The sequence below is a fragment of the Daucus carota genome, chromosome 9, assembly GCF_001625215.2.
Source record: "Daucus carota subsp. sativus chromosome 9, DH1 v3.0, whole genome shotgun sequence".
In the NCBI taxonomy this organism is placed as follows: domain Eukaryota; kingdom Viridiplantae; phylum Streptophyta; class Magnoliopsida; order Apiales; family Apiaceae; genus Daucus; species Daucus carota.
This window is the reverse complement of record NC_030389.2, coordinates 35,253,983-35,281,166: the sequence shown is the minus strand read 5'-3', so window position 1 is coordinate 35,281,166 and position 27,184 is coordinate 35,253,983. Positions and strand designations below refer to the sequence as shown.

Genomic DNA, 27,184 nt, shown 5'->3' with positions numbered 1-27,184 from the left:
CTGGACCCCCACCCAGTACCCCCTGTTCCACCCGAGGTTCTTCTGTTCATACCTCCTTTCGTACCGCACAGCACCCTGTTCCTTACCATGAGTATGAGGTGATGAGGATGGAGCGCCAATATCTTCTTGGGCAGATTAGGGAGTTAGAGCGCATTATCCAGATGATGGACCCTGGTAGAGCTGAGCGAGAGCTGAGGCAGAAGATTGTGACCGTCAGGGAGATCGTAAGGGCAAAGCTTAGTGCCGCAGCTGAAGATCAGGGTACCTACGGTGATCTAGCAGAGTGGGCCATATGGATGATGAAGGAGTTGGACAAGCTTGGAGGTCCTACCTTTCCTTGGAGTTAGACAGTGGTAGTTACAGAGTGGTGGTACCATGTACATTAGTGTGTAGTGTGTAGTGTGTAGTATATCGTTAGCCAGTTTTGACCCTGTATAGACTAGCGGTGATGACTAGTGTGTAGGTTGGATGTTCCGCTTTACTTTTGACAAGCGCTTGCGCTGATGTACCCCCAGCTCTTTATATATATCAGAACTTTCCTTTTCATATTGTCTTTTACCTTATTGCACCTGTTTTACTTACTTTACTTATTGCACTTGTTTTATTTATCTTGCCAACTGTACCTGATATAAACCTTGTTTCTTTCTTCATCATTCTGTTCTGTAAAGAAGCATGTGATTTATTTAATTAAATGATTAAAAATATTTTCAAAAAGAAATATTCTGTTTTCTAAAAACGATTGTTAAAGGTTTTAGAGATTAAATAAATTGCTTGTTTCTTTACAGAGCTATGCCTCCCAGAAGACAAAACCGTGCAAACAACCGTGATGGTAACAATGATAATTACAATCCAGAACCTACAATGGCCCAGATTCTTCAGATCTTGTCCCAACAGACTGCCAACCTGACTCAACAGCAGGAAAGGCAGGCTAATCCCCAGGTTACTTTCAAAAACTTTCAGTCTGTTAATCCCCCAGAGTTTAAGGGTTCAGCGGACCCTATTGAGGCTAGGATATGGTTGAAGGAAATTGAAAAGGCATTTATGTTGGTTAAAGTGAGAGATGAGCAGAAGACTGAGTTTGCAAGTTATTATTTGAAAGAGGAGGCCACCTATTGGTGGGAGTCTGTGAGAGCAATGGAGGGGACAGAGGATGTTACCTGGGATAGGTTTAAGGAGTTGTTTTTGGAGAAATACTTTCCTCAATTTCTCCAGGATCGAATGGAGTTACAGTTTTTAGAATTGAAGCAAGGGGATATGTCAGTGGCTGAGTATGAGAAGAAGTTTGCTGAGTTGGCTAGGTTTGTTCCAACCTATGTAGATACCGACAGGAAAAGAGCTAAGAGATTTCAACAGGGGTTAAAAGCATGGATCAGGGGAAAACTAGCCATATTGGAATTAGATACTTATGCAGCTGTAGTTCAGAAGGCAATGATAGCAGAAACGGAAAGCGAAATGTCTCAGAAAGAGAAAGAGGGAAAGAAGCGTAAGCCAGAGCATCACGAGGGACAGTTTCAGCAGGGAAGGTTTCAGAACTTTAATAACCCGAAGAAGGGGAAATTTCAGCAGGGGAGAAATCCCACTTTTAAGAAGCCAGATGTAGGTGGTAGTGGACAAGGTAACCGTCCAGCTATTGGAAATCAACCAAGGCCTCCACTGCCGGAGTGCCAGATATGTGGAAAGAGACACGGGGGAATCTGTAATAGATTGAATGTAGTGTGTTATAAGTGTAATCAGAAAGGACACTATTCTAGAGAATGTCAGAACCCACCAGCACGGACCCCAATGATTCGAGATCAACCAGCAAGGAACCAACCCAATAGAACTCCAGCAGCTGGGATAACATGTTTTAGGTGTGGAAAACCAGGACACATGGTGAAGGATTGCAAGGTACCAGCTCCAGGTAACCCTACACTTAGAATTATGGGATCCACTCCAGTAGTCCCAGAAGTTCCCAAAGCCAGAACCTACAACATGACTATGAGGGATGCAGTTCAGGATGCAGATGTGGTGGCAGGTACGCTTACTGTGAATTCTTTATGTGCTAAGGTTTTGATTGATTCTGGAGCTACTAGATCGTTTATTTCTGAGGATTTTGTGCCTAAGTTGAATTGTCCTATAGAATTGCTTAATGAGGTTATGAATATAGAGTTGGCTAATCAGGAACGTGTCCCTGTTAGCCAAGTTTATAGGAATTGTGAAGTTGAGATCTTAGGAAATAAGTTTTGTGCCGACTTGATACCTTTCAAGTTGGGAGAGTTTGATGTTATGTTAGGGATGGATTGGTTATCGAAGCATAACGCTCAAATAGATTGTCGTAATAAGAAGGTAATGTTAAGGGCACCGAATGAGAAGACGATAGTATTTCGAGGGCAGAAACAGGTAAAGAAGTTTTTGACTATGATTCAAACGAAGAGATTGTTGCGTCAAGGTTGTGAAGCTTATATAGCATATGTAACTGATCAGAGTCGAGAACTTGTGAAGCTTGAAGATATTCCTGTAGTAAACGAGTTCCCAGATGTATTTCCAGATGAATTACCCGGATTACCTCCAGATAGAGAAATTGAATTTGCAATAGATTTAGCACCTGGAACCGAACCAGTATCTAAAGCCCCATATAGGATGGCACCAGTAGAAATGAAGGAATTGGCAACCCAGTTACAAGAATTGTTAGAGAAGGGAGTGATTAGACCCAGTGTATTTTTCCGTGGGGAGCACCAGTGTTGTTTGTGAAGAAGAAGGATGGTAGTATGAGGTTATGTATTGATTATCGGGAACTTAATAAGTTAACTATTAAGAATAGATACCCATTACCCCGTATAGATGATTTGTTTGATCAATTGAAGGGAGCGAGATGTTTTTCGAAGATTGATTTAAGATCGGGATACCATCAGCTAAAGATTAAACAAGAAGATATACCTAAAACAGCTTTTAGAACCCGATATGGTCACTATGAGTTCTTAGTAATGGCCTTTGGATTAACCAATGCCCCCGCAGCTTTTATGGATTTAATGAACAGAGTCTTTAAACCATATTTGGATAAATTTGTGATTGTATTCATAGATGATATTCTGATTTATTCCAAAACCACTGAGGATCATGCAACCCACTTAAGGATGGCTTTAGAGACATTGAGAAGAGAGAAGCTGTATGCTAAATTTTCAAAGTGTGAATTCTGGTTACAAGAGGTCCAATTTCTAGGTCATATAGTCAGTAAAGAAGGAATTAAAGTAGATCCCTCCAAGATTGAGGCAATTATGAATTGGGAAAGGCCAAGGACACCAACAGAAGTTAGAAGTTTCTTGGGTTTGGCAGGTTATTATAGAAGATTTGTTCAAGATTTCTCAAGGATTGTTGTACCAATGACGAGGCTTACCCGAAAAGAAGAAAAGTTCGTGTGGACTGAAAAGTGTGAAGAAAGCTTCCAAGAATTAAAGAAAAGGTTAGTATCAGCCCCAGTGTTATCACTTCCAGATGAGCAAGGGAATTTTGTAATTTATAGTGATGCTTCTCATAAGGGATTGGGTTGTGTGTTGATGCAACATGACAAAGTCATTGCTTATGCATCCAGACAACTCAAACCCCATGAGCAGAAGTATCCTACACATGATTTAGAACTAGCAGCCATAGTGTTTGCATTGAAGATTTGGAGACATTATTTATATGGAGAAAAGTGTGAAATCTACACTGATCATAAGAGTCTGAAGTATATCTTTACACAGAAGGAGCTGAATATGAGGCAGAGAAGGTGGTTAGAATTGATAAAGGATTATGATTGCACCATCAATTATCACCCTGGAAAGGCAAATGTAGTGGCAAATGCTTTGAGCAGGAAAGAAAGACTGAATGTGTTGACGTTACCTAAGGAAATATATAGAGAATTCGAAAAGCTGGAAATAGAAGTTAGAGTGAGTGAACCCTCAGAGGCTGGATTATATACAATGATTTTTCAACCAGAATTACTAGAGAAGATAAGGAAATGTCAAGAGACAGTGATGGAACAGGATGTTAATAATTTGGTTGGGGAAGAGCTTTGTACCCAAAAAGATGATCAGGGAATTCTAAGATTTTCTTCTAGGATATGGATTCCACCAGTACAGGAGTTGAAGGATGAAGTTTTAAGTGAAGCACATAGTTCCGCTTATTCAATCCACCCCGGGAGCACTAAGATGTATAGAGATTTGAAAGAGAATTATTGGTGGCCAGATATGAAGAAAGAGATTGCGGAGTGGGTAAGTAAATGTTATACGTGTCAAAGAGTGAAGGCAGAACACCAACGACCGAGTGGACTGCTACAACCCCTAGAGATTCCAGAATGGAAATGGGAGCATATTGCGATGGATTTTATAGTTGGATTACCTAGAACGAGGGCAAATCACGATGCCATATGGGTTATTATAGATAGGCTAACTAAGTCAGCTCATTTCCTTCCCATTAACGAAAGATTCTCATTAGAGAAGTTAGTCCATATGTATCTGAAGGAGATCGTCGTTCGTCACGGAGTTCCAGTCTCCATTGTATCCGATCGAGATCCACGATTCAACTCGAGATTCTGGAAGAGCTTTCAGGAATGCTTGGGCACCAGATTGAATATGAGCACTGCTTATCATCCACAAACGGATGGCCAGAGTGAAAGGACTATTCAAACAATCGAGGATATGCTACGTGTCTGTGCTATTGATTTCAAAGGCAATTGAGATGAACATCTACCGTTAGTGGAATTCTCATACAACAACAGTTATCATGCAAGTATCGGAATGCCTCCTTATGAAGCTCTTTATGGACGTAAATGTCGCTCACCCGTGTGTTGGGATGAAGTAGGAGAACACAAACTACTTGGGCCAGAACTAGTTCAGCAGACGAAAGAAGTGATTGAAACCATTCAAAGAAGACTGATTTCAGCACAGAATCGTCAGAGAAAGTACGCGGATCAAGCCAGGAAGGATATGGAATTTGAAGAAGGAGAACCTGTATTACTGAAGATTTCACCATGGAAAGGACTATCCCGATTTGGCAAGAAAGGAAAGCTAAGTCCCAGATACGTCGGACCATTCGAGATCTTGAGGCGCGTTGGTAAAGTGGCTTATGAGTTAGCGTTACCCCCACATATGGAGCATATTCATAACGTCTTTCATGTGTCAATGCTTAAGAAGTATCATCCAGATTCTAGGCATGTGATAGAATACGAGCCAGTAGAACTTCAGGCAGATTTGTCTTATGTTGAGAATCCAATAGAGATTCTAGATAGGAAGGAGAAAGTGTTAAGGAATAAAGTGGTGAAAATAGTGAGAGTGTTGTGGAGAAACCCAAAAGTTGAAGAATCAACTTGGGAGTTAGAAAGTGATATGTGTGAGAAATATCCTCACTTATTTTCTTAGCAGATTCTGAGGACAGAATCCTTTTAAGGGGGGAAGGATGTAATATCCCGGATTTCGATATGTGTTTATTTATACTAGTATGTAAATATTTTGTGAATATTATGTGAATTAATTGTGAATTATATGTTAAGTGACTTGTTGAATGATTGTCTGTGTATGTTATGACTTGTTAAATTATAATTTTTATATGATCAGATCAAAATATGGAGAATTTAGGCACTCATTTGGTAAATTATGGATTATTATATGATTTGATATTTGATTTAAGGATTTAATTAAGTATATTATAAAATATTATTATTAATTGATTTTAAAACCCGTTTACTAGATAATTAAACCCCGGGGGGCTTCCGGGAAAGTTTCGCCGGTTTATTATTTGAGATATTCTGAACAACTTTCGTGTTTTAACTTTTCCCATCTGGTGTACGGATTTACGTGAAAGAATTTCGGAACGATTTTATGAATATTTTATTATTATTTTACCGTATCGATAAACGTGTACGCCGGATATTTTTAACCCCCAAATTATTTTGGCTAAAGCATTATATTTTCGTACTTCGTGCCAGACAAAGCTCGGAGCCCCATAAGTTTCTCGTAATGTGTGTATTTAATATTTATCTTTAAAGTCGGTCCCGAACGGATCAGTTTTCTTAATACTTAATGATTAAGAAGTGTATTTTATATCCGGTATGATCCAAACGGGGGCCAGTTATTCGTAATTATAAATAGGATAATTACTATTTTAATTTTCATAATTATCGTTTCAATACACGAGAATCGAGAGAAACCGGGTTATCGTTCTTCGTGTTCTTGGAATTCAATCGAAGATTTGAAGACGTTATCGGACTCAGAATCGAGCGTGCAAGCAGTCAAATCGAAGATATCGAAGCGTAGAATCTATATCAAGTTTCAAAAACAGCTCTAGATTAACAGGTTAGAAGTAATTAGGGTTTTTAATTTCGAATTAATTAGGGTTAAATTAGGGCTTTTTGATTTTGATGTGTTTTATGTGATTTTATGCTTCCATGTTGTAGATAATCTTCTCCTGATCATTTTGGTATATCATATGCATGATTTGGAGTTCAATAACATGTTCAAAATTGGGTTTAATTCTCGGATTCATGAATTAGGGTTTATGACCCGTATGAATGTTTGCAATTGAATTTGGGCGTTTTCAATCTAGGAATCTAGTGGATGTGTGGTGAGTACCATTAGAAAATTATTCTAAAATATGTTGAAGGGTCGTTAATTGATTTCAAGTGATTTCAAACCTTATTTCGAGTATTCGGACTTGTTTATTCAGTTATAAATTGATTCTTTTACCCGTTTTTATTCCGAAAAATGTTTAAAAATTCGTAATAAATACCAGAAAAATCATTTTAACCCCAAACCTCTTCTGAAAAGCTATTTTAGTGATTAACTTATGTGTTATGTGCTATTTGTTACTTGATTGATATGTGAAATGCTTATGTGAACACTGTATGACTGTTTTATTAGTATCTTTTGAACCGTATATCAGGTTTTAGTGAAACGAAGGGTAGATAGAAGCTTGTTTCGACTATGAAACAAATAGAATGAAATAAGATTGAGTATTGATAGATGAATATTGTGATTATCAGAGAAGGACAGGCTTGGAAAGGGAAAGCAAGTAGTATTGGAGTGATTCTGTTTAGAGAAAGCTATAGAAAGAAGTATATCTTCCAGATAAGGCAAGTGCTCTATTCTCAACTTATACTTTTGTAAACTCCTTGAGTTACTCTTCTGCATATAGTGTCATTGTTCTGGATAGATTTGAAAGTGCTTCTGTTGATATATTGTGCTATTGATCCTGATTATTGATAAACCTTATTCAATCCTTTCAACACCTGAATTACAAGCTGAACCTTGATTTTGATTTCGATTAAACTTATACCCATTTCTTTGAGACTTGACAATACAGATCACTTGCTCCGATATTCTTCCATCCTTGAATGCCCAAACAGTACAAGCCATATACTACAATACTTCATCAAATTATACAATGTCTTACCAAATACCTATATTACTCTTTTGAAGAATGTTCACACATATACACCCTAATACTTGAAATCCCTACAAGTTAAACATATTTGAAACCTCAAGCTATTCTCACTTACCTTGTTTTCTTTACAAAACCTCAGATTAGCTTCACCATATACTTGATCTTTCTTTCAACCTCAAGACATTCTTCAAATATATTGTGAGAATACTTATACCTACTTCTGAATTGTCCTTTGATCCTGATATTTATTACATCACCAATTATCATGATTCTGATTTGACAATTATGATTCTGTTTTGGGAATATTGCTTCTGTTCAAATGGTATTGATTCTGAATTATTGAGATATTGTTGATTTCATTATATTGTTAAAGAATTGGATGGTTTTATAAATGTGGACCAGATTCGTGGTCAGACCAGATTCGTGGTCATTAGGCCAATGTGTGCCTTGGATCCAGTGATAGAGCTTGGTATGTACCTGGCTCGGGGTTAGTGCGTGATTGATCAGCATCCTAACCTTGGTTTTAAATAAAAACTTGAATATCCAATTCTAATCATTGTTTTAAAAAGGGAATTTGATGCCTTGATTCATTCTTATTGATAAATGTTGAACTTCAGTTATTGTTTATATTACTTGCTGAGCTGTAAGCTCACTCTTGCGATGCCTTATGTTCTTTTCGAGTGAAGAAAGAGACTACTGTTAGCGAGGACCCACAGGCTAGCCATCAAGCTAAGGTATCAGGATGAGTGTTGGAAAGCCTTGCTAGGAGTTGTTGATATTATAAACTTTTGAGTATCGTCGTGTGTAAGCACTGCGTTTTATATTTGTAAGTTGTAAGATATAGATTGGGATTTGACGTATTGTAATATAACTTAAGTTGTGGCTTGTTTCATACTATAACCTGGAGCGATCCGTGGATGTTTAGGGTCAATGCATATATTATTATTGTTTACAGGTTTATATTGTTGTGTGACCCCCAAGTCTATGACCCGGATTTGGAGGGTGTCACAGCCAGGATTATAACACCTCTTTAATAAATCCAGCGTTTTTAACTGCTGGACGGGGTAAATCACCACGTCCGACGGTTAAAAAGCGTTGGACGGGTCATCCGGCGCTTAAAAAGCGCTGAACGTCTTAGAAAAAATGTTATAATCCTGGTCGCCAGATATTTATCCAACAGCCATAAAACAGAGATGCTCTGCTTTGGAATGTAATATCATAAGCACTTTTTTTATTTATTTCTGGGAATTACAAGATTTATAATTCCATGGAAATGAACTGAAACAATGAATAGGATATGAATGAATGGGACGATAATTCCGTACATTCAAGATAAATAAGGTAATAAGCCGAGGATTATAATCCCATCAAACAAACATGACTCTTATATATCATGACCAATATATATGATCAGTCCATAAATCGCCATTTCAATATATGGTTTGATCAAGGGAAGGCTGTGTTACATTGATTCAAGATATAGTTTTAGATAAACAAACAAAGGACACAGACACAAACAGAAAACAATTATTCTGAATAAAAAGATGGAAGAAACACTTGAAATTGTTAATTTATTGATAAGCATACTGATGATTATCAGAGATATAACCCAGTACCACGAAAATTTTCCTCGGTAATCTGATCCAACCTAGAAGCCATATCTGCAGTTAAGCAATTTTTCCATTCTCCGAACACACCATTCCTGAAAAATGCACCATTGCTAATTGGCCTTGTTGTCAAAGTGAAAGAGCAAAACACGTTGTCTTTAATGTCCCAGCACAAGTAAAGTATTTTGAAGTTTGACAAGCTAGAGTTGTCCATTATGGATTTTGGTAGGCCAAGTCCTGAATATGAGTTGCAAAGATTCAGTGTTGCTGTCCGATGAGTTACAACCCGAGACATACTTTGAGGGCTAAAGTCATCTGAGAAAAGGAATGAACTGATGAGGAGTTTCATTCAGAAAAGGATGATAAGGATTTACAGGGGGATGGATTCACGGTTGATTGACTTGTAGAGGACCAGAAGTAGAATGGAGCATAATGTATTGTGTATAATGCAACTTCTTGGATTCCTTTACTCTTCTTGGCTCCAATCGAAAAAGATTGCAAATAATGATCACATGACATTATTACTTAGGTGAATTCTTCATCAATGGTTTAATTTTGGAGAGTAGAGATAGTAAATGATTAATTCAAGTCATGCGATACTATTTCAATCTCCTTTCCCCATATCTAATGAAAGATTTAACAGCGTAACGTGTGATATTAAGACCAGCCCCAGAACTCAGATTCTGGTGTCATAGATCTGGTGCCCAAGTAAACTATTTTGCAGTTTGATGATCTAGAGGCCTCTGCTATGGATTTTGGGAGACTAAGAACTGGAATATAAGTTGCGAAAATCCTAGTGCTGCTATCCGAAGAATTGCAACTAGAGTCATAATAGACTCGAGAAAATGAATGAGCTGATCTTGGCTCCATAATAGACTACTAGAGTCTTTGTTACTGCTAGAGTCCTTGTTAAATTTGTTGAAATGCAACTGTTACGAAGAGAGCAAGAATGTCCAAGAAGTTATGCACTTATGCACCAATGTATGATTATTATTCGGTCCCCGGCAGCGGCGCCAAAAACTTGTTCGCACAAAATCACGCAAGCGTACGTGGTCACAAGTAGTAAAGAATCAAATTCAGTTCGTTCCCACAGAGACTGGTGTATTCAAAAATATGCACTTATGCACCAATGTATGATTATTATTCAATGCTCGGACAAATAACAAATTGGTTGGTTTTATCTAAATTAACTAATTTAATCGAATTATAGCTAGGAGAATTAAAATCGAATTACTTATGAGAATAAAATATGGGATTCTAACTTCATCATATACTTCATTCAGAATTATGCCTTATCGATATGTGATGGTTGATAACTAATCAGATAACACGATACTGATACACGCTTACTGTCGTTATACGTGCACCATACTGCTACACATCCACAATTAAGATAGAAGGTAAACAGACACCAATTATGCTTAGACCCTATATGTCTATAGAATTTGAAAACATAATGGTTGAAGAACAAGTTATCTATCAAGATTACATAGGGCGATGCAAGATGGTTAAAATCACACCACTAATCATGTATATCGAATACATATTCCTATGTTCGCATGGCAAGTTCTAAATCAATATATCCACTGTCGCTTCAATAAAGATTAACCCACAACTTAGATGTTAGCTACGCATCTAAGAAGATTAAGCACAACCAATACGAAGAAATCAAACATTCATCACATAAATAATTAAGGCAAATCAACTACTGAAATCCATATATAAATCCGCTAGAATCCCACGATAATGATTAGTTCATAATCGAACTTCTCATCATCATGGGTTCGAATGTAAACATGGTACGGAATAAGAAAAACAAACTCAAAGTACGAGAATAAGAGTTAAGAAACAAATCCGAAACGAGCATCCAAAGTTACGCCTACTTCGAAGAATTACAAAAGTAAAAGCTATGAAATTCGATCTTGATCTTCTCCGTAGCCGTCACGTGCTCCTTGGAATGATTCTAGGTTATTACTTTAGTCCCCCCAAGCCTTTCTTAAACTTCCCCAGCGATCGGGCCTTGAAACGGATCAGAAACGGGCAAACGGGCTTAAATTCGCTGCCAGTTTGGTGCGGGTGCGCCAGATTTGGGGCAGGTGCGCCAGCGGGGCAGGTGCGCCAGATTTGGGGCGGGTGCCCCAATTCAGCAGCCCACTTCTTTGTCCCTAACTTTTGACTCGTGCATCCGATTGCTTCGCCGTTTTTTTCCAATGAAAGCTATAAACCTCCTCTTCGTTCTCCTCCCAAGAAACCTACACAACATCACACTAAAACATATCAAAAACATCAAAAGCTTGAGGCCAGATCATCCATTTAAGTCAAAACGAAGGCTTCCAAGTGAATATAAAATCCACTTATCAAAGATTTGATTTTTTTTTTAAAATATTATACTATAGTGGAATCACAATTCAAATTTTTCATCATCTTCAGAAGAGAATTGCTGGTTCTTGGAATCTTATTTATTTATTTATTTATTCATCGCTAGTGTAATCGATTTAATAATTGATGGTTCTTGGATTCTCTCGTTTTTTACAAGCCAATTTTTTATCTTTCCTTCCATCTTTCTTTTGCGGTGATCAAATTAAAGAGAAATTTAAAAAATAATAAAACATTGGATTTTTATCTTTATATCTTGCAAAGATTAAGTGAAGACGCCATCAAGTTTACTAGAAACATTTAAATGTCATGACACATGAGAACTTTTTAGAAATAGAAGTGTGAAGTTTACTAAAAACCATTTTCCTATTATTGCACATGAGAACTTATTAGAAATAGAAACAGAAAGAATTATTAGAGGGATATATGACAAAATTTCTTTAATTTATTATAAGGAAATAAACAAATATCACACTTGTGTCAACAAAACAAATATAACATTTAAATCATACTAAGTAATTAATCTAACTTTTTGTTACCGGACAAGTCGATGTATTTATTTTGTTACTAATTATTTGCACTCATGCATCTTTTGAACCCTCGATCTTCAGTAAAGAGAGCGAGCAAGATATCGTATAATCGAGAAGTCACTGGTAAGTCTCTTACACTTGTGGAGTCTTATCTCTTTGCACGACTATTATTTTGCAAAGTGTCCGGAGATTCAGGACGTTCAAGAACCCGTAACCGCGCGTAAGCAAAGCAAAGATGATGGTTTTAAACATGCTAAATCTCTTACACTTGAAACTTCCTGTATTCGCCAGTTTAACATTACAAATTACATGGTAGTTTGGACGTAGTAAAGATCTGATTATTGTTGTATTGGCAAAACAAGGGAAAAGAAAAAGACTTTTATTCAGACCGGTTTTATTTTTTCCAAAAGAGTTTACATCATTTTTATAAAACAAATGACGGGTTTTATTCTTTCCAAAAAGTTACTAACGACGAATTTTATTCTCAAATTTTATTCTTTCCTAAAGAGTTAACATTTTTTTTTAAAACGAACGACGGATTTTTATTCTTTCCAAAAAGTCACAAATTAAACGACGGGTTTTATTCTTGAAAACAAGGTTACGCCGTTGCCGGGGATCGAACCCGGGTCACCCGCGTGACAGGCGGGAATACTTACCACTATACTACAACGACTTCTTGTGGCATTTTGCGTATTGTGCTTACGACTGAAATTTATGTCATAGATGCTTTGTTTTCACCAGTGTGAAACCCTTTACTGGTGATGGTGAGTATAGTGCTTCAAATATTTACATGATAGTTTCTGACATACATGCATAAGCTCTTAATGAACAGAATTTTCATCATGTAAAATACATTTCCATCTGTTTGATGCAGTAAATAAACTGGCAATGTTATCTTGCAAAGATTATTTCAGTCAGCAGTGAATTCAGATATATATCATTAGAGATTTTTTGGTAGTGTTATTATACCAGACAAGATTAGTCCAGGCCCCAGGGTGCGAGATTCTCGGGTATGGAAAGAGGTGTTGGCTCAGTTTATCATTTTTTTTTCCAGAAATAAGGTCTCAAATATTATTACCGGAGAGAAAGATGACCTCAAATATCACTATGCAATCCAAAGCAGTAGATCGTGCAACATTCATCTATCTTTCACTTCTTAGTTCTTAGCACCAGATCGTCTAGTGTTTTGAAGCCCCAAACGCTAATTCATGAAGCGTTTCATTCTGAAACGCCAAACTAATTATATCACATTTTGCAAGGTTTTTCAAACCTAAATTGTGGTATATGAGTCCTTTTTCTCTATTGAAAGGGGAGACTAATAATACTTTTTCTTTAAAATAGTCATGAGATTCGAAAGATAAAACATGAACAACATTACACATGTTTAGATAGAACTCACAGTCTCACACACAGTACTACTGAACAACATGAAACATGGAAACCAAGACCAGTTGAAATCACACAACAGACATTTTTAGCAGATATTTTGGCGGGAGCATAGTGAAAATATATTAGAGAGACAAACCGGAACCACGGAATTTTTCTTCCGTAATCTGATCCAACCTAGAAGCCATATCAGCAGTTAAACAATTTTTCCAATCTCCGACTACACCTTTCCGGAAAAATGAACTATTGTTAAATCCATCCACAAAGGTTCCCGTCTTATTAACATCTACCTTGGTCATGCTCTCGAAACTACATATACTTATGATTTGATCAACCAAACCTGAACTTTCCTCCTCCTGGGAAAATGGTATCCCAAGAAAATTTGCTAGACGCCTCAGCTGTAAATAAGGCTCATCTTTCATCTCTTCATACCTCATAAAGAGCACCTTATGTTGGTTTTTCTGGCTCTCTTTCCAATATCCCAAGATTTGATCCCAAATCGGTCCTGCTGAACTGATTCCCTTACAGTACAAATTAAAGGCGTCTTCCAAAGAGATGGGAGAGGTTTTCTTGTTGTTGCCAAAGTGAAAGAGTGAAACAAAAGTGTCTTTGATGTCCCTGCAGAGGTAGACTATTTTGCAGTTTAATGAGCCAGAGTCGCCGGTTATGGCTTTTGGGAGGGTACCTAATGAAATATGAGTTGCAAAGATCCTACTGCTGCTGTCTGAGGAGTTGCAAAGGGAGTCATACTCAGAGGGATGAAGAAATTCAAGAAAAGGAACAAGCTGATGGGGAGTTTTACTAAGTAGAGGATGGTGAGGATCCTGAGGAGGGTGGGCTTCGCGGTTCACCAATGCAAAAAGGATGGCTTTAAGCCAGGTGGTGCCGGATTTTGGGGATGTAACAAGGAAGATATCATTTTCACGGGGTTGAAAATATTTTTGACAATTGATAATTCCCTGCAAAGTTATAGGAGAATACCAGAATCCTTGGTACTGATATGAGTATGATGGGATAATACCTCTCTCTTTCGGCAAAGATGAAAGCAAGTTCTCAAGTTCTTGGTTGTCGACGTCCTGAAGAGGCGGTGCTGGTCTTGGCTCCATCATATGTGGTGCGCAGAGAAACAAACAGCGGTAAATAATATATCAGAAACAGTAAACTAGATTAACGAGGTTCGGCAACTTGCCTACATCCACAGGAGGCAGCTAAATTACAGAGTACAGAAACTGATTTCCTCACTACTAATATATATCAAGTGTTTCTCAATATTGCAGAAAACTATCATTTTAAGCTGATATATAACGTGCCTGAAATGTCTTTCATCAGACTTGTAGGTGAAATAATCAATGCCAAAGCAATCAATAACCTAACAAGACAAAAACAGATGTTGACAGAGATGAAGTATGAGCCACAAACAACTGAGATGAAGTATGAGCCGCAAAAAACGTAAAGTAACAGAGTCTTTATTATCTTGCTATTGATTTGAATGTTATACGGAGAACAGAGGGGTCCTGGATGGCTGTGGACCTGCTAACTTGCACATGATTTTCTGGCCACCTCTTTAATACGTCCGGCGCTTACAACGCTTAAAAAGGCGCTGGACGTTTTAGAAAGAATGTTATAATCCTAGTCGCCGGATATTCATCCAACGGACAGAAAACAGAGATACTCTGCTTTGGAATGTAATATCATAGGTTAATTTTTTAATATATGTCTGGGGATTATATAATACCTTCTCTTACAACCTAATATAATTCCATGGATATGAACTGAAACAATGAACGGGATATGAATTAATGGGACTATAATTCGTTATATTCAAGATAAATAAGGTAACAAGCCGAGGATTATAATCCCATCAACCAAACATGACTATTATATATCCTGACCAATATATATTAGAGTAAATCACACTTTGCACCTATAACTTTGGGGTGTTTTGCGATTTGGTTTCATTGTTTAAAATTTTGCAGGTTGCACTCATAAGTTTTTAATATGTAACGTTTTGCACCCATTTAACATTTTCCATCCAAATCACTGTTAAGTCTAACAGAAGGCAGGGGCAGTTTGGAAAAACATGGATGCAACGGAGGGTCTTACATTAGTTTAGCAAGCTAACCGACTTAACCTAAACTAGAGTCCCACAGCCAATCAAATATATGAAACCTGTCATAATATATGCAACATATCTAATATGTTCAATAATTCCAGAGACACCTAACCCCATGAAGTAATGACCACTGGCTTTCCGATTTAGAATCACATGCTTGAACAAGTGGTAAGTAGAATTTAAAAACTGTGACACAAAGAGAGAAAAACAACAAAGGAGGCATAGAAAGAGATGTATTACCTTTTTAACAAAAAATAAAATAAATAGTAAAACATAGTTTATAAAGTAACAAATAAATATTATAAATCACGGCCAAGGATTATAAGAATTTTATAAAATATATTTTAATATTTATTTTATTTTGAATATAAAGATATATAAGAATAATATGTATTTTTTTCGTTAAAATAGATTTAATTTGAACATTTAATAAATGTGAAGATACCGAACCACGCATTATAAAACTATATAAGAAACAATTACGACCCTTTTATAGACTCACATTTAGGTAATGTATCAAAAAATAGGTCATCCAGCACTATCGTAGTAATTACCAAAATCACTAATACATCCTCAAATTGCGGCGGTATCGTAATATTTTTCTAAACAAATTCATAAATAAATGAATATCTTATTATACTATATAATAAATATTATTCAAACTAATAATATGTGTTCACATTTAAATAAAGAAACAAATGGATACTTTAAATATTTGTTAATAATTATGAAAAACTGATTCAACATGCCAAATGGATACTTTCAAATAAAACATGTTAAATGGATACTTTCTAATAAAACATGTTAAATAGATATTTTTATTATATTTAAAAAAAAACATTCTCATCAAATCATATTTATTCTTACATATCCCTATATATAAAATCTATTAAATACATATATTTAATAAAAATATATAAAACCAAACAAATTTATTAAATGTTCAAAGTCTATTTCATTATATAAAGGTGTTTGAAAATTTGAAATTTTAACCAATAAAATATAAAAACAGATAAAATTTAGCTAACGATCCTATAATTTACACTCACATGATATTCGAGAATTATGGAAATTTATTTCATTTCTGTTTGCCCCATGGTTTGCTGTAAGAATGGACAACCAGGGCACACAAATGTGGAGAAACACAGGGTTTATCTATAAAAAAAAGAGACAAAAAACACCCTAATGAGCTTAAAAACATCTTTAAGCAGCGTTATCTGAGTCACGCACTCACGCCTGGTTTGACTAATCTTTATTTAAATCTCATTTTTTGAATAATACACATATCCCTCACTTATGCATGTTCTTTCCCAAACTATCCCTCCTTTCCGTTAGATTTAACGGAAGTTTGGATGGAAAGTGTTAAGTGAGTGCAAAGCGCTACAGATTAAAAACTTATGAGTGCAATCTGCAAAATTTTAAACAATGAGATCAAATCGCAAAACACGCCAAAGTTACAGGTGCAAAATGTGATTTACTCTATATATTATTCGTCCATAAATCGCCATTTCAATATATCGTTTGATCAAGGGAAGGCTGTGTTACATTGTATCAAGATATAGTTTCAGATAAACAAACAAAAGACACACACACAAACAGAAAACAATTATTCTGAATAAAAAGATGGAAGAAACACTTGAAATTATTAATTTATTAACAAGCATACTGATGATTATCAAGAGATATAACCCTGGACCAGGAAATTTTTCCTCGGTAATCTGATCCAATCTAGAAGCCATATCTGCAGTTGAGCAATTTTTCCATTCTCCAAACACACCATTCCTGAAAAATGCACCATTGCTAAAACCATGCTCGGATTGTTTTGTGTTGTGAACCTTTAGTTTACTCAGAGGGATGAAGAAATTCGAGAAAAGGAACAAGCTGATGGGGAGTTTTACTAAGCAGAGGATGGTGAGGATTCTGAGGAGGGTGGGCTTCGCGGTTCACCAAAGCATAAAGGATGGCTTTAAGCCACGTGGTGCCGGATTTTGGGGATGTAACAAGGAAGATATCATTTTCACAGGGTTGAAAATATTTTTGACAATTGATAATTCCCTGCAAAGTTAAAGGAGAATACCAGAATCCTTGGTAATTATATGAGTATGATGGGATAATACCTCTCTCTCTCGGCAAAGATGAAAGCAAATTCTCAAGTTCTTGGTTGTCGACGTCCTGAAGAGGCGGTGCTGGTCTTGGCTCCATCATATGCAGTGAGCAGAGAAACAAGAAGCAGTAAATAATATATCAAAAACAGTAAACAAAATCAACATGGTTCGGCAACTTGCCTACATCCACAGGAGGAAGCTAATATATATTATTAACCTGAGTGACCAAATTACAGAGTACAGAAACTGATTTCCTGACTACAAATATATATCAAGTGTTTCCCATGTGTTTCTCAACTTTTTTTAAATACTTCTTATTTTTTACACAAACGGTACCAATAATTACTTCTACTTATAAACCAAGAAGCATGGATTTTAAGCCCCGACCAAACACCCTCTAATTAAGCCTCTCCAGACAATAATATTAATTCAGCATTGATAGCTAACCAAGTTTCCCTGCAATGTCTTATCAAAAGAAAAGACTCGTGACTGCAATGTCTTCTTCCATCAGACTTGTAGGTGAAATAATAATACCATGACAGTCAATTACCTAGCTAACAAGACAAAAACAGCTCTTAAACTCATTCCTCCCGACCTCAAACTTGATCATTATAATTGCATCCTCAGGATTCAATATAATTGCATCCTCAGAAAAAAACAGACTAGACCATTTATTGAACCAAGCAATGATATTTTTTTAATATTGCTGCGTCTGGAAGAGGCTTCGTGCAACCTAGATCCTGTATTCCTGTGATAACTTGGATGAAGAAAGCAAAGTGATATCATAGTGACGAAAATCCGAATGATAAATAGAGAGCACTGATCCGCTGGAAATTCTGTCAACTATGGACGAAAATCCGAATGATTTTTTTTTTTTTTGCCTATATAATATTCCCTTCATCTCATATGTCCTATTTTGACTATTAAGGAGTAAATTTGACCAAATTTTGATTATTAATTATAGAAAACTTATTAATTAATTTAAAAATCTGAAAAATGGATATTGAAGGGGATTAGATATACTTTCTAATAAAATAATTTTTTTTAATCTTTTTAAATTGGATAGTATATGTAATTTGTGGTCAAAATTTAGTCAACTTGACTTTTTGATAGTGAAAACAAGACACATAATATTAGATGGAGGGAGTACCACAAGAATGCTCCATGCATAAATTAGGTACAAATAAAAAATATGTGTTAAGTTTTGATTGAAATGAGTCTCTCTATATATAATTATATATTAATAGCATCAATTAAAACATTCCGCTTCAATTATGATGTCATTTTATACAAAATTTTGTATCCAATTTTATAAATGTAGCATTACACATAACACTTCTATTTATTTAATTTAAAAAAGAAAACTATATAATTTGTTACTTTCAGTGTGTCGTATTTACGAGTTTCACTGTTTGCAATTCGTGTAGGCTTGGTAATTAAATGATTAAATTTTCTCAATGGAAGATGAGGACATGGATTAAACTCCCTCATAAAAACTTTAAAAAAAACGGACTTATATCATTGATGCTGATAATTTAATATATAATATTTTTAAATTTAAATAATATTGGCCCCTCCTATAAATCTTTTTTGCTTCGACACTGGAGGGGTGCATCTTCTACATTCTAACAGGACTACGTCATAGTTGACGGAATTAAGAGTAACACTGAGGATGTTCATAAATTTAGTATGGGATGTGGAGTGAGGACGTCACCAAATATTCTATTCATAATTTTCTTCTAAAACTAATATAATTTTAACTTTTTGTATATATTATTTTTTAACAAATAAGAAACATGTGTTTTTTGTTATGTTGCCATTTTATATGATTTGACTTTTTTATAAAAATGTCCTTATATTTCTTAACTTCTAAATATATATTATTATCATTCCAAACTATGACAAACACTAAGCATTAACTTAAGAAAAGTTACAAACTAAGGAAATTACAAATGTTACTCAAATAATTTAAATTTAAATGTTATGTATGTTATAGTATGATCAATATTTTGAGTTATCATTATGTGTTATAAACTGAACATATTATAAAATTTGTTAACAGATTTAATTCAGCTGAATTATGTTATATAGCGGATATTTTAAAAAATAAATATAATATGAAATATAAAATATAGTTGTTTTATTCCTTCGACTATTAAGTTTGGTAAATAATTTAACTTGTACTTTTTAATAAAAACATTACTTTTTATAGTTGAACACACTTACACATGTATATATTTTACAAGATTCTCGACCTCGGCTAACCGAGATGTTTTTTTACCAAAATATTTTTGGTGATTATAAATGTTACTTAAATTTGATATGTATATATATAATGTAAGAAATTTAAAATTTAAGGGCAATTTAGTAATAAGAACATATTTTTTTTTTTTTGCCACGGAAAGAAAGATTTATTAATCATGAAAATCTTTACAAAGCAAATGATAAAAAGCAGGGTGAACATTCCCCCCTTCCCACTTACGTTCAGCTATGACACAGCTATATCTCGCTACATAATGAGCGACACTGTTAGCAGAACGCTTAACAAAACGAAGCACTACATTCTGGTTTGGAGATTCTCCAAAAGCTTCCTGCATTCATCCACAACTCGTCCTAAGTATGAATAACTTGAGAAAGAGCTGCGAATTAATTGGATAACCTGGAGACAATCAGACTCGATTATGGCATTCGAAACAATATTGTCTTTGATCCAACTAAGGGCTTCTCTAATGCCCATACTCTCTGCTAATTCTGGAGATGCTTTGCCGAGGGAGCACTTTGACAAAGCCTGAATAAGCTGACCTGAATGATCCCGAACAATAATAGCATGGCTGTATCGAGATGGATTCTCGAACAAAGCTGCATCTACGTTCACCTTAACACTATTCAACGATGGGGGGCACCACTGCTCTAGACCGTCTTCTGGAGTTATGAAACTCAAGGAGAAGTCGAAATTCTTATCTTGAGCAGCCTTCCATTGGTTAAGGAAAGACAACGCTGCATGAACTACGTCGTGAACACCATTTCCTCGCTGTTTCCATACTATATCATTTCGATTTTTCCACAAAAACCAGCAGACTATAACTCGGTTGCAAATGACCTTCGTGTTGTTCTGATCAAAGACTAGTTGGAGCCATTCAACAAAATTCTGAAACTCTCCCGTCACTTGGGCGTTTGATGTTAAATGGTGACACTCCTGAGCAAAACTACATTTGACAAGAGTGTGAATAGCTGACTCATCACTCAAGTTGCAGACTGGGCACTTGGGATTAACTTGGATTCTCTTGACCTGCAGCATGTCTTTTGTGGGCAAGCAATGAGTTGAAGCACGCCATAAAAAAATTTTAACCTTATTCGGAATTTTCAGATGCCATAATTGCCTCCAGAACCCCGAGTTATCTGCTGTGGTGACTTGAGCTTTAGCTTGTTGAATGATATTGTACCCGCTTTTAACTGAGTAATGACCCATTTTTTCGTGCCGCCAATACCAGGTGTCTTTTGCATTCTCAGATAAAGGGATGGAGAGGATCAACTGTAAGGAAATGCTCAAGGATGGTATACTTGTAAGTAATGTTTTTTAATATATATTATAAATTTTCAGAATTTCTTGATATTTTATTTTATATTTTTGTTATGCTACATATTAATTAAAAAAATATTTTCTGTTGACAAAAATGTGATAGAATTTTTGTATGCTTAGGTCATTTGGTCTCGCTGCTTTCCTCTTCCTTCCTTTTCAATTTAAGTCGGACTCCATTCCTGTCCCAGGTAATTATTCATGTTAAGCAGCAAACAAAATATATATATACTACAGGCATCAAACTTGATAATAAATTATGATAACTAATACAAATTATCATTAATTTACATACTACAACAAATTATTATTAAGGTTTTTGCTAATTGCCAGATCCACCTTTGGAAGAGTAGATTTACTGTCGAAATCAAAGAGCTATAAAGGAAGAGCTTTGCTGAGAGCTATCTACAAAAGGAGGAGCAAATCTGTATGGTTGATAAAGAGACGACGGTTGGTTATTATTGGAGGCGGTGGTTATAAACGAAGACGATGGTAGTGAGAAGAGAAATCACACACAAGGTATACATATAAGTTGTTTTTGTGTATGTTGTCTGCAATGGTGATGAAACGATGTATAATTATGTTAATCCAAAAATCACTTAGCCTGAAGCGTGTATCTTACCGAGTTTGTACAATTAATGTATTATAAAGTTATACATGGTAACGACTCTCTTCTTCTATAATTATCTTATATATTATTATTAGGGAATTTTTCAAAGATATCCTGGTTGTAATTTTTTTTTCAAAATACCGTGTAATTATATATGCAACCTCAATTGCAACTCTTGCGACATAAAAGTTAACTATTTTCGGCTAGCGGTGCAACCATGTACGCAATTTTGACCATATTATTGAAAATAAAAAAAAATGAGTATTTTTACAAATTTCCCTTAATATTATTATCTTCTAAGTACTTCATAATCTACATTAAGGTAGTAATATTTTAAAATAAAAATTAACTAATTTCCACCTATATAAATGACTAATTTTCTATAATGAAACAACTACTTACCATGCACACTTTTCTTGGTGATTTATGAGTCCTCTAATTTCTTAAAAAAATTATTAAGCTGGATGGAGCAATTTAGATTGTTCGTCTCCTCAATGTCTTAAATATTTTAATAACATAACCAGGGACTGTCTTGCAAAAAAGGGATAAGACTCAACAAGAATACATGCCTGAGTAGAATAGGAATGGCATCTGACTCATAAATACCATACAAAAATAATAATATTTCAAAACCTACTTCTTTATGATATCGTATCAATGTACTCATATATCCAGAGATGCAAAACTTTTAAGATGCAAAAGAATCAAAACCTTTACTCAAATATTTAGAGATGCAACTTTTTCTCTGTCTCAGAAACAGTAACTGTGTAACACCTAAATTCAAATTGAAAAGACTGGTACTAAGAATTACATTTATCTATATCAGACTTAAGTTTGGTGTCAATTGTAACTGCATTCTTTATCTTTTGACCGAGCATCGAACGACCTAAGGTGACACAAATAGTCACATTAGGATAAACTGATAGAAATCTCAATTAACCATTCTCATCAAGTGACCTGGATTAAATAAGACTCATATTATGATGGGGACATCTGATCAAATATTTTTATTTTCAGTATCTATAAGATCTCATTGTTTATAAAGAAATTACAAGCCATTAAATTAAATAAATTGTATTCAAAATATTCAGTTCCGGTTCCATGGTGTGAGGATTTTAAATCCTTATTTTATCACTGAATACAGCTACTCTTAATTAACATCTATTAAAAAACTTAACGATCACCGATTAAGATAAAGACTAGCCTTATTAATTAATAAAAATGTGATAAATCATTTATTAAGCCCTTGGCTCAATAATTATACTATTCACAATTCACAATGAAAATTACAAGTTTTAGATATTTTATCACAATAGCAATGGAAGCAAAATCCCGGACAACGTTTGCTGCATATGCTTTCATCTTTACTGCAATCGTATGCGTTCAATATATGGTTTGGAGCCCCTGCATGGTATGGAGCGCGAGCAACTATCCCTTCAGCTAAACCATTTGACAATCTTAAACCTGCACATAATGTAACTTTAAACCATCTATATTGATGGAAATATTAAGGAGATTAAAATATTTTTTGCAAGAATGAACTAACCAGAAATCGCCAATATCATGGCAAGAGAGATGAAAAGCATGACAGAGGAGTTTTTCATTTTCTGTGAAGCAAGTAGTATCAAAATTCTACCTTTTGTGATGAGATGATGCAATAAAATTATATTTTATTAAGTTTTAAAAATGAAACACAAGGAATGACTATATATATACATGAATCATATTTGTATTAATGTATAGTTGTGGAACTATATTAATATGGAAGATGTTACAAAGTAAATAACTTGGACCTTTATTGTACATCAATATTCATTACAAAAGAGGTTATGAAATTAATCTTGAATTTATCTTATTAAACGTATAGACAAATGATGTGAATAATAGAGCTTGTTTTTATGCGGTTCATGGGATTATGCGAATAAATTGTTTTTTTATTTAATTGCTTTAAAACAATCTTTATTGTATTAATATTTAGATTAGTTATAGTCCCAGGGTCTATGTAAGACTTTCTCAGCATCCATGGAATTCTATTGCAGTACATGAAGATGTCAAACTTTTTTGTAAAATATGTTTGCCATAATTAAAAGCTCTGATCCGCTAAAAGTTTTATCAACCACCGGATATCCTAAACTATTTACAGTCCTACACGTTCTTATATGTTAGAGGAACAACATTAAAGTGATTAATTTACCAACTAATACATTAATGTTTTAATAATCAAAGATTACAAAAGAGTTAAAGAGTGATGACAGTCCAGATAAAGAAACATGCATGATACAAAAGAGTTAAAGAGTGATGACAGTCCAGATAAGCATTTGAAACTTTTGCACCAGCTGTTTATGACTTGCATGTGATGAACCTACTCTTTCATTTCCTTAATCAAATCATATACACTATGAGATTATTTTACTTGTTTTGACCAAACATCAGATGGTTTGATTGATTCAACTTTGTACAAGAAGATCTATTAGTATCATGCTTGGCATGATTAAAAGTCCCTGTACTATGCAAGATTTTTTGTTTTTGTTTTGTTTTCTGTCTGATATTTAGCCAGATTCTTCTGACAACTCGATCAATGTTCTAATTTTTCCGCTATCCAAGTGCTAAGGCCAGCTCTCTTAAACCATTAACTGTGTTTCAGACTAGCAACAACAACCTTCTGCACAGTTTTCAGTTCAGCTAACTTCCAGTACCTGAACTTTCTGTTGCTCTATAACAAAATTGAACAAATTAGGGAAATACCTACGTATACCGACAGGGACTTAAGAAAGCTAAAAGTTTAGCTTTCTGTTGCTTGCTAACAAAGCAGGGGATAAACCTTCTTAATTGCGCTATAAATACCATGTAAGACGTGTTTTTGTAATCCATAATACAGAGCACATCAGAGAACAAGTAACGATCAACCAGAGGCTTACAGAGAATCAAGCGATTTGCAGTTGGTCAAAATTCTGACATGAAGAACCAGATTCCAGGACAAGTTATTGGAATTCCGATAAGCTCAACAGTATATCCAGCTGAGATGCCTCGAGAAGGAATGTTATGTATCGCTTGCAATCAATATTATGCATCTCCAAAATTTAGACAGAGTAAGTACCTCTTTTCTTTAGTACACGAAATGTAAAGCAAGAAAATTTTAATACACACATACATTTTTGATTGTTTATGTAAGCTACACCGGATCCTTTTGTAATTAAGAGTTTTCTTGAAACTGCAGGCACAATAGAGTTAATGAAGGATAGGATAAACAAACTTGGTATAATAGTGGAGAATTTAGCTCAAGGCATCCGGGATCATGGTTAGTTCTGAGCTTGTGAAATGTCAAAAATCATCTGGTTTTGTTACTGATTCTTGTATACAACTCTTTACTTAAATGTTATTTGTTTTAACTTATGCAGTGAAAATTGGACCTAAGTTGAGTGAAACAGTGGGGGGAAAGTTAAGGTTGGGAGCTAAAATTCTCCGAGTAGGGGGTGTCAGGAAAGTGTTCAAACAAAACTTCAGTATCAGATCAGGAGAAAAGCTATTGAAGGCTTCACAATGCTATTTATCCACGACTGCTGGTCCAATAGCCGGATTACTATTTATCTCAACCGATAGAATTGCATTCTGCAGTGATAGATCAATCAAGGTCTCTACTTCAACAGGGGATTTAATTCGGATTCATTACAAGGTTTCAGTTCCGTTGAACAAGATAAAAAGAGCAAACGAAAGTGAAATTGTCCAAGATCCATCAAGAAAGTACATAGATATAGTTACAGAGGATGACTTTGAGTTTTGGTTCATGGGATTTCTTAACCATCAGAAAATTTACAAGTTTCTTCAGCTAGCAGTGTATGAATCTCAATGACCACGCCATGGGACTAGGCAGTATGTTTAGGCAATATATATGTACCAAATATTCATTTTTCTTAATGAAAATCCATCTGTTTCCAAATCCGTAAAATAGCACTGGTGCATTCTATTTTGATGTCTCATCGTTCTTGTTCGTCTTGTATAAATTTGAGATTCCAAAGGTTAAACACATGTCGTCTTGTATAAATTTGAGATTCCGAAGGTTGAACACATGTCTGTTACATGCCAAAAAGACAATTTTGGTAGAGATCTCACAAATAAGACCACAAATTAAATACACGTGTAAGCAATGAACAAGTGGGATTTCAGAAATCGCAGTGGAATCTTCTTCTTATCATTCTATATAACTACTCATGCATGCAAAGATGGTCTTTACATAAAGTTTGTTACTTTCTTACTGGACTTGCTTGGTTCCTAGTCCCTACTATATTTAGTAGAAAAATACTCTTATGTGAAAGATGGAATAGAGGAACCTGTGGAAAACGAATGCTTATAATTGGTCTTTATACTCTTTAGTGTATCATATCCTCTAAAATCTTCAGATTGCAGTTTGTCAGATGAATACTCTACTAATCTTAAAATGCTTTAGCAATTGATGTAATAAAGAAACAGATACCCGAGAGAAAAGTAAAAATGTAATACTCTCATAACTCACGAGGCTGTGTGCTATGAATCTTAAAGTTGGCAATTTGGGAATTCTGATGTAAGATGAAATTAAAATTGTATATATGTGTTTCCTGAAAGCATATTCTGCTGGCCTCGTAGACACAGTTTGGACCTCACTAATGAACGTTGTTTGGTCTGTTAGCTTACTATTTCTTAAAACAAAATTTTGAAAGAGATATCATAAGTTTTCATTTCTGTGGACACTAAGAGGCCGAAAAAAGAACCTTGCAGGTCGACTGCTTCAGATACTTAAATTCACCCGGAGAACTGCATAAATTGTAGCTTTAAATCTCTCTGGCTTTGGATCTTTGGTGTCAAAAAGGCAGGCTGGCCTCACAAATCTAAAGTCCCAGCTCAGTTCCACATCTGCACTGAGTCAGCATACAAAGACTAAGCAATGTGCTGATATTGAATGATTTAACAGCTGACCTAATTGAAATCTAAGTCGGTTAAGAGTAAAAAAATGGGGCCTTTGTTAATAAGACTTTAGCACATACTGTACATACATTGGGTATTTTACACCAAACCACATGTCCATATACACCTCAACAGAATGGGGTGGCTGAGCTTACCTTGTGATGGATCTGGTTACACGAAAAGTATTCACTTCTCGTGATGTTTCTTTTGTTGAAACAGTGTTTCCTTTTAAACACTTAGATATGAGGCCTTCTACTAAACCACTCTTTAACACAGCAGATAATAATTATGAAGAAAGTCCATTAACCAGTTTTTCAGAGTCTGTACCTACTCAGAATGAGTTGTTTACCTTATCAGAGTCTGTTCCTCATACTTCTTCTCCTACTGACCCATCTATATCTACTTCTTCTGAATCTGTACCTTCTGTACCTGTACAACATGAGTCTACTACAGTTCCTACTAGACCTAGTAGAAACAAGAAACTGCCAGCTAAGCTTCTTGACTATACAGGATTACCATCTACTCTAAGTAAGTCAGTATCCTGTAC

At 35.2% G+C, this 27,184-nt stretch overlaps 3 protein-coding genes and 1 non-coding gene across 4 annotated transcripts; 2 read left to right on the top strand and 2 right to left on the bottom strand.

Moving 5' to 3' along the window:
- Window positions 1-789: 789 nt before the first annotated feature.
- Window positions 790-2,730, top strand: LOC135149636 (uncharacterized). Its single transcript, XM_064085404.1, has one exon. It carries the CDS (start codon window positions 790-792, stop codon window positions 2,728-2,730), a length of 1,941 nt encoding a protein of 646 aa, XP_063941474.1.
- A 9,779-nt stretch (window positions 2,731-12,509) lies between these two features.
- TRNAD-GUC (transfer RNA aspartic acid (anticodon GUC)) lies at window positions 12,510-12,581 on the bottom strand. Its single transcript has one exon. It is a non-coding gene; the product is annotated as a tRNA-Asp (tRNA).
- An 838-nt stretch (window positions 12,582-13,419) lies between these two features.
- On the bottom strand, window positions 13,420-14,400 carry LOC108200514 (cytosolic sulfotransferase 6-like). Its single transcript, XM_017368693.2, has one exon. The coding sequence runs from the start codon at window positions 14,398-14,400 to the stop codon at window positions 13,420-13,422; it is 981 nt and encodes a 326-aa protein (XP_017224182.2).
- Window positions 14,401-24,047: 9,647 nt separating this feature from the next.
- LOC108200317 (GEM-like protein 4) lies at window positions 24,048-25,686 on the top strand. The gene is made up of 3 exons (XM_017368426.2): window positions 24,048-24,788; window positions 24,917-24,997; window positions 25,098-25,686. Exons 1-3 carry the CDS (start codon window positions 24,656-24,658, stop codon window positions 25,547-25,549), a joined length of 666 nt encoding a protein of 221 aa, XP_017223915.1. The 5' UTR covers window positions 24,048-24,655; the 3' UTR covers window positions 25,550-25,686.
- Window positions 25,687-27,184: the final 1,498 nt, after the last annotated feature.

What these genes read in the sequence shown, in the direction of transcription:
- LOC135149636 (XM_064085404.1), top strand. Translation starts at nt 790, where the DNA reads ATGCCTCCCAGAAGACAAAACCGTGCAAACAACCGTGATGGTAACAAT.
- LOC108200514 (XM_017368693.2), bottom strand. Translation starts at nt 14,400, where the DNA reads ATGGAGCCAAGACCAGCACCGCCTCTTCAGGACGTCGACAACCAAGAA.
- LOC108200317 (XM_017368426.2), top strand. Translation starts at nt 24,656, where the DNA reads ATGAAGAACCAGATTCCAGGACAAGTTATTGGAATTCCGATAAGCTCA. An exon ending in ATCTCCAAAATTTAGACAGA is followed by an intron (nt 24,789 to 24,916) that starts GTAAGTACCTCT and finishes TTGAAACTGCAG; the next exon opens with GCACAATAGAGTTAATGAAG. An exon ending in TCAAGGCATCCGGGATCATG is followed by an intron (nt 24,998 to 25,097) that starts GTTAGTTCTGAG and finishes TAACTTATGCAG; the next exon opens with TGAAAATTGGACCTAAGTTG.